Here is an 11910-nt window from a genome sequence, read left to right on the forward strand (position 1 = left end):
GTAAGTATGGTGTTTTAATATGTTCGTAAAATTAAATCAAGAAATGTAGATTTAGAGAAAAAATAAGTCTATTCCAACCATGATGAGGTGGCGATCCACAGGGGCATTTTCATCAACAAAAATTGAAATGGATAATGTTTCCAGTAAATGAGAATGTTTAAGTATAGTGTACAAGTTTTTAACTTATGGAAACACTTAACCAGTATTACACTATTTTCCTCTTAGGCCAAGAAATGCTTCAAACTATTATTTAAAATATACATTACAACTTCATGTGCTACTCTTTGTACCACTAAATCAATCAATCAATATCTCTATCAATCTCTCTCATTCTCCCATGTACAAAGAGAGGGGTAAGCATAGTGTCTAGCATGTTGCCAGAGGCTCATATCAACTAAATAACCTTAGCAGCCAATGCTTATTTAGCAAATCAAGAATCTCAACAAAGTTATTTACACTGTTTACCTCAACACTGTCTTCTAAATTTCATTTCACTTCATATTCAAGATTGTAATTATGAATACTTGGATATTAATTTTTTCCTTTAAAGCCTATTTTATTAATGATAATTTTTACTTCATTAAAATAATTTGCACTCTTGCATAATAATTGTAAAGTTAGCAAAATTTATCACAAAGCCAGGTATGCCTCAGATAAACTCAAATTGAGAAATATTTTTAAATCTCAAAGATATTCTTTATAAAAAAAAAATTGCAGTACAGGATATAACACTATGTGCTTAAACAATACAGTATTACATGTATATTACATATACATTATCAAAATATGTTATTTTATGCACAATGTTGCTAATAGGTGTATAAATATGTTTTATCATTACAGTGGAACCTCAAAAATCGAACTTAATCCGTTCCAGGAGCTAGTTCTAAATTTGAAAAGTCTGAAATTCGAAGCAATATTTCCCATAAGAAATAATGGAAATACAATTAATCCGTTCCAGAAACCCAAAAATATTCACAAAAAAAAAAATACATTTTTATAGAGATTAATTACAGTTTTACATACACACAACAAATGCTATAGTCTTTAATTATGTATAGTAATATAAAATAACATTTTTACTTACCTTTATTGAAGATTGGTGATGGCATCTGGAAGATAGGGAGGAGGAGAGAGGGAGTAGGATTATTGTTTGGAAGGAGAATCCCCCTCCATGAGGACTTCCGGTATCAAAGCCCTCTCTGGGCTTGCTTCCCTTCTCTGTATTGTAATGCCACTAGGACCAGCTTGAGAGTCATTGGACCCGTCTCACAAAATAAATCCACAGTCGTCTGTTTCTGTCTCACAAAATAACTGTCCACAATCGTCTGTTTGTCTCACAAAACTCCACAGTCGTCTGTTTCTGTCTCTCAAAATAATTGTCCACAGTCCTCTGTACATCCTGGCAAGCTCAACAAGTCTCACACCAATCTCATACTTCTGTATTATTTCCTTCTTCACATCTATGGTGTTTCTCACTTTCTTTACCACAGGGGTACCACTAGCAAGTTTCTTTGGGCCCATGGCAGCTTATTTCACAGTCCCACAAGCACTAAACACAACGAAATAATCGTAAAATGTGTGAATGAGAGCGCAGGTTAGTGTTCACTCAAGCATAAACAAAGCCAGACTGCTCACAGCGCCTGCGCGGGGACACGGACAGAGCGGGCCAGAGAACAGGTCCCGTACCTGGCGGTCCGAAATTAGAGGCGCATTCTATAATTGGGACACAGTCTGTCCGAAAAAATGGTCTTATTTTCGAAACATTCGATATTTGATACGTTCGATTTTTGAGGTTCCACTTTAGTACACATTACAGTTCAGAATGCTGTTCTTTAGAATCTCATATATCATAGACCCCCAATATGGATCCTAAATCTACTCTTGATATTTAAGTCTAACTTTTATGTGAGACCTTCAGGTTCATACACTGTATCTAGAGAATATTGTATTATTATGCAGTAGTGAAAATCACAAGATGATTATCAACAAGATGGATATTGTAATATAAGGACTGCATTATGAAAATAAATGTTTAAATATACGTGCTATATAACATTTAGTAAATTACATTTATTTAAATGCCCTAAAATATTGCAAAATAACTTTTCTCAAGATTACACAATACCACAATGTATAACGAATACATCCGATACTTGATCCTGATACATATTTTAAAAACAAACAAAATTTAGTCCTGTTGAATATAAATTACCATTTCAAATAGGTAACTCTCTTTAAACACACTGGTTATGTCTCACAAGGTATGGTGACCCAAAAATTGAGGTAACACACTGACTCATTTATTCAACCGCTGTCTTGCCAGAAGCGTGCTGCCATCCACGTTCTGAGGGCCCTCTAAACTGCAACATCCTCACCCCTCCTACAATATACAGTAAATCCTCCTTATAGCAGACTCTAGAAACACGAAACAAAATCCGCTGGGTCATTTGATTCGGAACCAATGGACAAAGTCTGTTGGTTACAGAATTGTCCATTGTTGTTACAATCATAAGTAAATAATTTCTTCCCTATCCACCACAATTGTCATTACCAGTCATCTATTCCCCCCAAATAGTATAAGAAGGGTTGACTGTAATGAAGAATGGATAATTATCAATAATGTTGACTTCATTTTTTTAATCATCACTACAGTACACAAGGAATGGAAGGTAATCAGATTTGATCGAAGGAGTGTGGGGGAGGGTAGCAGCAATTCCTTGGATCAAGAGCCCCTTACCAGCATACCTTGAATGTCAATGTGTAAATTATCATCATGACTTCTGATAAAACTGACTTATATCCCAGTCACTTATTTTAAAAATGGCTGATGGGTTCAATATTGTTACAGTACCAGATGCTGGCAATGTAGTTTCTTCAAGTGGTTGTTCTATGTCTTCACTACATATTATACTGTTACTATCTGAAATTTCCGTTAATACTGTACCTGGCACTCCACTGCTAGATATTATACTAGCAGCCTTATTTTCTAAATTCAGTGGAATTATTGTGGACGTTGTGTGAGATTCATCTATGATGGTACTTGGTGGTAGAAGAGTAGTAACAGTGGAGGGTGATCTATGAACAAGAGGAATTTGTAGAGATGTGGAATCAGTGTCCATTGCTACTATCATGTTTACACCTTCACCTGTAACAGTCAGTCGTTCTAGAGGAGTTAATGACACAATATCAGTGTCGCTACCAACATCTACACTTGAAATAATAATTCCCGTTTCAACATTCTCTGATGAAGAATTTCCATTTACATGACAATTGACAGTGTGCTCGGATAGCTGGTCAACATTTTCAAATGTTAAACAACACTCCCTACAATACAGATGCTCTTCAGATACACCTTGACTCTGCTTTTTCTCAGGACAAATTGTCTTGTGTAATGTGTAATCTGCAAGAGTGAGAGGCACCTTACATTCATCGCAATATAAATTTTCAGTGGTGTCACAATTAGTGTCTGATAACTTTTTCTTGTGGTTACGGGTTTTCAAGTGATTGTTATATTTAATCTCGGTCGAGAATGATATGTTACAGAGTTTACATTTAAATATATTTGAATCTTTCATGTGGATCCTCATATGATTTCTGCAATTAGATATGTATCTAAATGCTTTGCCACATTCCTTACAAGAATATGGCTTCTCGCCTGTATGCACTCTTTCATGACATTTAAGATCATCTTTTCTTACAAATTTTTTGTTACATACTTGACATACAAACTGTTTTTCTTTCTGATGAATTAATATATGCCTAATCAGTCTTGATTTTACAACAAAGGATTTTTTACAAACTTGACACTGATGCAATCCAGGACTTTCTGACATATGGATTTTTTCGTGGATTTTCTTATCCCGGTCCCTTAAAAATGTTTTCTTGCAGTACTCACACTGATGTGTTTTGTCACTGTTATGGATTTTCATGTGTTCCTTCAGAGAAAATTTATTACACAACTTTTTATTACAAACACTACACTCATATTCTGCAGTATGTTTATGCCTATGTTTGACAAGATTGGATTTTGTGCTAGTAAGAACCCCACAGATATTACACTTGAATGACTTATCCTTAGTATGAATGAGCATGTGTTCAACTCTGTGGCTGTAAGCCCGGAATAACTTGCCGCACACTGGACATGTATGCTTTCTCTCTGGCTTTAATTTGCTTCTCTTACCTGGTTTTTTCATGGTAGCCAATGTTAATGCTCGTGCAACAATACCATCTTCATTTGTTTTTAAGTCCACACCATTTAAAACTAGTAAACACTTTCCATCTTCATCCTCTGTTACTTGAGAAAGACTTGGTTTCATAAATATCTTCAAAGCATTATTAAAATTATGAATGGTATCTCGGCACACATTTACAAATTTGCAAAGAAGTTTTTCAATAACCTCGACTTTCTTGAAGCATTTAGAACACACAACATCACTATATAAATGAATATCAACAAGAGATTTCTTTAAAACGTAACACAGAAGATTAAGAAGAGGTTCTGCATTACCAATCCTAGTAAATGCACTGATGATCCCACCTGGAGAACCACACATGAGGCACAGACTTTGAGCGGTGATGGAAGAACCCTGAAATATATAGAATTGATGAGGGAAAAAGAGTGAGTGGTGCACTTAGGAGTCTGTGGAGACAAAGAACTTTGTCCTTGGAGGCAAAGAGGGGAATGTACGAGAGTATAGTTTTACCAACGCTCTTATATGGGTGTGAAGCGTGGGTGATGAATGTTGCAGCGAGGAGAAGGCTGGAGGCAGTGGAGATGTCATGTCTGAGGGCAATGTGTGGTGTGAATATAATGCAGAGAATTCGTAGTTTGGAAGTTAGGAGGAGGTGCGGGATTACCAAAACTGTTGTCCACAGGGCTGAGAAATGGTTGTTGAGGTGGTTCGGACATGTAGAGAGAATGGAGCGAAACAGAATGACTTCAAGAGTGTATCAGTCTGTAGTGGAAGGAAGGCGGGGTAGGGGTCGGCCTAGGAAAGGTTGGAGGGAGGGGGTAAAGGAGGTTTTGTGTGCGAGGGGCTTGGACTTCCAGCAGGCATGCGTGAGCGTGTTTGATAGGAGTGAATGGAGACAAATGGTTTTTAATACTTGACGTGCTGTTGGAGTGTGAGAAGTAACATTTATGAAGGGATTCAGAGAAACCGGCAGGCCGGACTTGAGTCCTGGAGATGGGAAGTACAGTGCCTGTACTCTGAAGGAGGGGTGTTAATGTTGCAGTTTAAAAACTGTAGTGTAAAGCACCCTTCTGGCAAGACAGTGATGGAGTGAATGATGGTGAAAGTTTTTCTTTTTCGGGCCACCCTGCCTTGGTGGGAATCGGCCAGTGTGATAATAAAATAAAATAAAATAAAATAAAATAAAATATATATATATATATATATATATATATATATATATATATATATATATATATATATATATATATATATATATATATATATATATATATATATATATATATATATATATTTTATTATCACACTGAAGAATGTAAGTGTGGTGGAGGTACGTGAGGCATTACGTAGAATGAAAGGGGGTAAAGCAGCTGGAACTGATGGGATCATGACAGAAATGTTAAAAGCAGGGGAGGATATAGTGTTGGAGTGGTTGGTACTTTTGTTTAATAAATGTATGAAAGAGGGGAAGGTACCTAGGGATTGGCGGAGAGCATGTATAGTCCCTTTATATAAAGGGAAAGGGGACAAAAGAGATTGTAAAAATTATAGAGGAATAAGTTTACTGAGTATACCAGGAAAAGTATACGGTAGGGTTATAATTGAAAGAATTAGAGGTAAGACAGAATGTAGAATTGCAGACGAGCAAGGAGGCTTCAGAGTGGGTAGGGGATGTGTAGATCAAGTGTTTACATTGAAGCATATATGTGAACAGCATTTAGATAAAGGTAGGGAAGTTTTTATTGCATTTATGGATTTAGAAAAGGCATATGAGAGAGTGGATAGAGGAGCAATGTGGCAGATGTTGCAAGTATATGGAATAGGTGGTAAGTTACTAAATGCTGTAAAGAGCTTTTATGAGGATAGTGAGGCTCAGGTTAGGGTGTGTAGAAGAGAGGGAGAATACTTCCCGGTAAAAGTAGGTCTTAGACAGGGATGTGTAATGTCACCATGGTTGTTTAATATATTTATAGATGGGGTTGTAAAAGAAGTAAATGCTAGGGTGTTCGGGAGAGGGGTGGGATTAAATTATGGGGAATCAAATTCAAAATGGGAATTGACACAGTTACTTTTTGCTGATGATACTGTGCTTATGGGAGATTCTAAAGAAAAATTGCAAAGGTTAGTGGATGAGTTTGAGAATGTGTGTAAAGGTAGAAAGTTGAAAGTGAACACAGAAAAGAGTAAGGTGATGAGGGTATCAAATGATTTAGATAAAGAAAAATTGGATATCAAATTGGGGAGGAGGAGTATGGAAGAAGTGAATGTTTTCAGATACGTACTTAGGAGTTGACGTGTCGGCGGATGGATTTATGAAGGATGAGGTTAATCATAGAATTGATGAGGGAAAAAAGGTGAGTGGTGCATTGAGGTATATGTGGAGTCAAAAAACGTTATCTATGGAGGCAAAGAAGGGAATGTATGAAAGTATAGTAGTACCAACACTCTTATATGGATGTGAAGCTTGGGTGGTAAATGCAGCAGCGAGGAGACGGTTGGAGGCAGTGGAGATGTCCTGTCTAAGGGCAATGTGTGGTGTAAATATTATGCAGAAAATTCGGAGTGTGGAAATTAGGAGAAGGTGTGGAGTTAATAAAAGCATTAGTCAGAGGGCAGAAGAGGGGTTGTTGAGGTGGTTTGGTCATTTAGAGAGAATGGATCAAAGTAGAATGACATGGAAAGCATATAAATCTATAGGGGAAGGAAAGAGGGGTAGGGGTCGTCCTCGAAAGGGTTGGAAAGAGGGGGTAAAGGAGGTTTTGTGGGTGAGGGGCTTGGACTTCCAGCAAGCGTGCATGAGCGTGTTAGATAGGAGTGAATGGAGACGAATGATACTTGGGACCTGACGATCTGTTGGAGTGTGAGCAGGGTAATATTTAGTGAAGGGATTCAGGGAAACCGGTTATTTTCATATAGTCGGACTTGAGTCCTGGAAATGGGAAGTACAATGCCTGCACTTTAAAGGAGGGGTTTGGGATATTGGCAGTTTGGAGGGATATGTTGTGTATCTCTATACGTATATGCTTCTAAACTGTTGTATTCTGAGCACCTCTGCAAAAGCAGTGATAATGTGTGAGTGTGGTGAAAGTGTTGAATGATGAAAGTATTTTCTTTTTGGGGATTTTCTTTCTTTTTTTTTGGGTCACCCTGCCTCGGTGGGAGACGGCCGACTTGTTGAAAAAAAAAAAAAAAAAAAAATATTATATATATATAGTACAGTGGACCCCCGGTTAACGATATTTTTTCACTCCGGAAGTATGTTCAGGTGCCAGTACTGACAGAATTTGTTCCCATAAGGAATATTGTGAAGTATATTAGTCCATTTCAGACCCCCAAACATACACGTACAAACGCACTTACATAAATACACTTACATAATTGGTCGCATTCGGAGGTGATCGTTATGCGGGGGTCCACTGTATATATATATATATATATATATATATATATATATATATATATGTCGTGCCGAATATGTAAAACTGGTCAATTAGCAAGAACTAATTTAAAATTAAGTCCTTTCTAAAATTTTCTCTTATACGTTTAAAGATATATTTTTTTCATTAATGTTAATGTAAAAAAATTTAATTTTGCACCAAAAGAATCTTAGAAAACTAACCTAACCTTATTATAACAAGAACAATTTATTTTAGCCTAACCCAACTAAATATATTTTAGTTTTGTTTACAGTAATTTAATACTAAACAAACAGAGTGAAATATATTTTTTTTCGTTAGGTTCAGAATGATTTTGGCGAAATTATTGCATACACAAATTTTTACTTGTCCTATATGGCAAGATGAGCGTTGCTATTTAAGCCAAGATTGCAAATTCTGCCTATTCGGCACGACATATATATATATATATATATATATATATATATATACGTATAGTATATATAAAACAGTGTGAATTACAAAGAAAAAATATGCAAGATTGGAATTTTTCACAGGGTTTTTAGCAGGGATTTTGGAGACATCAATAAAGAGCAAAGAGATTGCAATTATTCAGCAAACCTGCCTCTGTATCACTGGAAGACACTGAATTAAAAATTCCATTAGAATTAACCAATCTTCAGAATTAGGAGGTGTGTGGGGGTGGGTGGTTACTAAAAGTATTAGAGCACTGAAGAGGGGTTGTTGAGGTTGGATATTTAGAGAGGATGAAACAAAATAGAATGACCCAGAGTGCATATAAAGCTGAAGTGTAAGGAAGACAGGGTAGGGGTTGTCCTAGAAAAGGTTGGAGGGAGGGGGGTAAAGGATGTTTTGTGTGTGAGGGGACTGGACTTCCAGTAAGCCTGTGTGAGCATGTTAGATAGGAGTGAGTGGAGACAAATGGTTTTTATGACTTGACATCTATGAAGGGATTCTAGGAAACCAGTTTGCCAGACTTGAGTCCTGGAGGTAGAAAGCACAGTGACTGTTCTCTGAAGGAGGGGTGTTATGTTGCATTTCTTTTTTAACTGTAATGTAGGCATGCCTATGGCAAGACAATGATGGAGTGAATGATGGTGAAAGTGTTTCTTCTCTTTCAGGTCATCCTGCCTTGGTGGGAAACAGCTGGTGTGTTAATAATTTTTTTTTTTTTTTTTTGGGGGGGGGCCTTCCTGTATACAGTACATGCTTTTTATGCAAATTTTGATGAAAATCAAACCTATTATAAATGTACCTGAGTTAATTCTGGCATTTCTTCTTGTTCCACATTGGAGTTATGATGACCCACATTGGAGATATGATGACCCACAGCATCTGTGGCTGCTGGGCCTCCAGGTGCTGTGTCATAAGCATCCATCATCTGTAAAAAATGGAAATTTAAGTAATAGAATGTAAAAATCTCAGAAGATCAATACTGCCCTTTTCATTCATGAATATTGCACAAATAACAGCTAGAGGTATGTATTTTTTATTATGATCAATAAACAGTCAACATTAAGATGAATGGTGATACCAAAAGTGAATCTAGAATCCTTAAACAATAACAGAAAGCATAAGCCACATCACAATGAACGTTTAATCTTACAGTGAAACAAGTGAAAAAAGGCAGAGGAAAAAAGTAATAAAAAGAAATCTAACCTAGTCTTACTCTATTTTACAACAAAGTAAACATATTTGACTTGGGTATTCTCATCTTGGACATAGTGGTGTTAGAAAAGGGTTTAATTAGCAGTGTTTACAACAGGTTGGCAACCTACAGCCCACAGGTCAAATGATGTTAAATACATGTCGAAGTTTAATATGTATTATTACCTTTATTTATTAACTATGGTGATAAGTGTGGCCTGCCATCCACTCACAGACATGGGTTCTGGCCCCTAGGCAGAACAAGGCTGCTGACCTCTGGTTTACAATGTAGGCATTCATAATCAGTTACTATACATAGAGAAGAGTAAATGGTTCACTAAGGTTTTTAAGGAGATACATAAGGGGTCAAGAACATGACTGGACAACGGATGACAGCCCATTTCATTTATGAATTTGCAAAGGTTACACACAGAAAATTTCTCTCAAAACTTACATAGGAGTCCTCTGATAAATACTGAATTGGCCCACTTTTACATATTAATTTTATTGGGTTATCCTAGGTCAAATCTCACATAATTTATTGAGCATGTACTGTATGTCCATAACAAGTATGTGTCCTGAAAACCACTGGACAAATTCATATTCAGGTTAGGTTAGGTAAGATTTGTCAGGAAACAGGACAAGTGTTCCCTGACGTGGGTCTTAGTCAGATGATGACCCGCCTTTGGAGCTTTTGGTCATCTGATCGAGGCCTTCTGCTGGCTTACCGGTCCACTCCTTTAAAAATTGTGGTCATAGTTATGACCATTTTGTATATCTCCTTCATATTCAGTCATCCCTAGAGGTCCCATAAAACTAGGAACTGCAAATAATACAAAACTAAGTTTGCACAACACATTCTGTTTTAGATTGAATATCAACTGACAATTTAAGAGACCATATCTCTAACATTTATGTCATCACTAACCTAGTTAATATAGACAGTCATAGGAAATGATGACCAGAATAAAAGTTCAGGGCAAGGAAAACCCACAGTGTAAAAAAAAAAAAAAATGGATAGTTGAATATGTTTGCAGGTTGTCCTTCAGGAAGAATGCTGAATAATCGAAACCCTCAAATAAGGAATCCAGAGAATTTGGAGGTTCAACTGTACAGTACTACTAATTTGTAAAACCATTTGTAGATTTTACTAAATTAAAACTTAATTTCTAAGGTGAGAAACCCTACATTCTCAGTTACTGTATAATGAATATGAGAAGTCATATGTAAAACTGATGAAATTTATTAATTAACTGTATGAAGTTTCTTCTGGAAGGAATAATGACTAATGTATAATTGAGCAATGCTAACCAATACAGTTTATTGATGACTAGTTAAGCCAGAAGGGCATGAAAAGCACATCAAATATTGCTTTCCAGTGTCCACTGACACTGTTATCGGATAATATAATATAATAGCAGTTAATTGATTTTCATGGGTTGCATTCTAGAAGATCAAAGGACTCCAATGAACTATTAACCCTTGGGAGTTACTAATTTGAATAACATGGTCTTCTCCCATTGCAATAGGTCTGTTGCTTCCATTGTCTGTATTTACTGGATTAAAAAAAAAAAAAGGCCAGCAGTGGCATTAGGACCGAAAAAGCCACTGGCAGTACAACTAATCAATCAAATGTCCTAAATGGGCATAAATATCTGTCTGGGCTGTTATATTGTACTTTTACTGTTAGTAGCCAGAGCTGGATTAAGATTTTATAGGCCCCTGGGCTACAGGTACTCTGAGGGAAGGGGGGGGGGAGGGAGTGATATTTTCAAAAGGAAAAAAAGTCAAAGAAATACTAAATTTATTTTTACAAGGATAACCACAATTAAAATTCAAAGATTTGCTTTGCGTAATTTTTGAAATGAAACTTCCTCAAAGCATCAGTAAATTGTAAGTTGTTGAGAACATCTCTGGAGGCCCTCCAGCTGGGGGAGGCCCCTGGGCTGGAGGCCCCTGGGCTGCAGCCCCTAAAGCCCATGCCCTAATCCGTTCCTGTTAGTAACACTAAGAACCTAAATAAAATCCAGTAACCTACTTTTTTGTGAGAAAAAAGGAATTTGGCAAATACTTTGACCCAAAATTACGGGCTATTATTGTAAGATATACTAATTTGTATTGGTGTTAACCTACTAATGCACCTCTTGTGTATTTTCTTTGTAAATAGTTATACTTTTATCTTCTTTCGGATACGTACAGTTATAATATGTGATCTTACCTCCGGCAGCTGGAACCGTCCATTGTTGATGTCTGGACCACTAACATGCCGAAATACTTTTATTTTTATTTTTTAACTATGTATATTAATTAATATTTAAAATTAATGACATAAATTACCACCACCTTAAGTTTTTGTATTATTTTCTCTACTATATTTCGTTAGTTTCAGCATTTTGTACTGCCCGAAATACCCAGGCATGTTAGTGGCTTTCTCTGAGTTTAATTAACATTTTATAACATATAAATAACACATTTTAACCTTTGCAAGGAAATAAACTATTTGTATGATGGAGAATGCGAGGATGAAAGGTGTCCCGTAGCTCGATTGCTAACTCAGTTCGCACACTGAGGTCCGTGATTCGACCCACGGTACGGGGTGGAGACATTAGGACTTATTTCCTCAAGACACCTGCTATCCCTGTTCACCTAAC

General features: G+C 36.5%; 1 protein-coding gene across 4 annotated transcripts; it reads right to left on the bottom strand.

Annotated features, from left to right (window-relative positions):
- Positions 1–664: 664 nt before the first annotated feature.
- Positions 665–11910, bottom strand: LOC128700700 (uncharacterized). 4 transcript variants are annotated; one of them, XM_053794021.2, is made up of 4 exons: positions 11478–11711; positions 9446–9535; positions 8868–8993; positions 665–4589 (listed from the first exon to the last, which is right to left on the bottom strand). In XM_053794021.2, exons 3-4 carry the CDS (start codon positions 8991–8993, stop codon positions 2775–2777), a joined length of 1941 nt encoding a protein of 646 aa, XP_053649996.2. In that variant the 5' UTR covers positions 9446–9535; positions 11478–11711; the 3' UTR covers positions 665–2774. The 4 variants fall into 4 exon arrangements, with proteins under 4 accessions (XP_053649996.2, XP_053649997.2, XP_053649998.2 ...); XM_053794022.2 differs by having other exon boundaries at positions 9446–9568; XM_053794023.2 differs by lacking the exons at positions 9446–9535; positions 11478–11711 and adding an exon at positions 11739–11910.

Source organism: Cherax quadricarinatus, chromosome 56, assembly GCF_038502225.1.
Source record: "Cherax quadricarinatus isolate ZL_2023a chromosome 56, ASM3850222v1, whole genome shotgun sequence".
Classification (NCBI taxonomy): Eukaryota; Metazoa; Arthropoda; class Malacostraca; order Decapoda; family Parastacidae; genus Cherax; species Cherax quadricarinatus.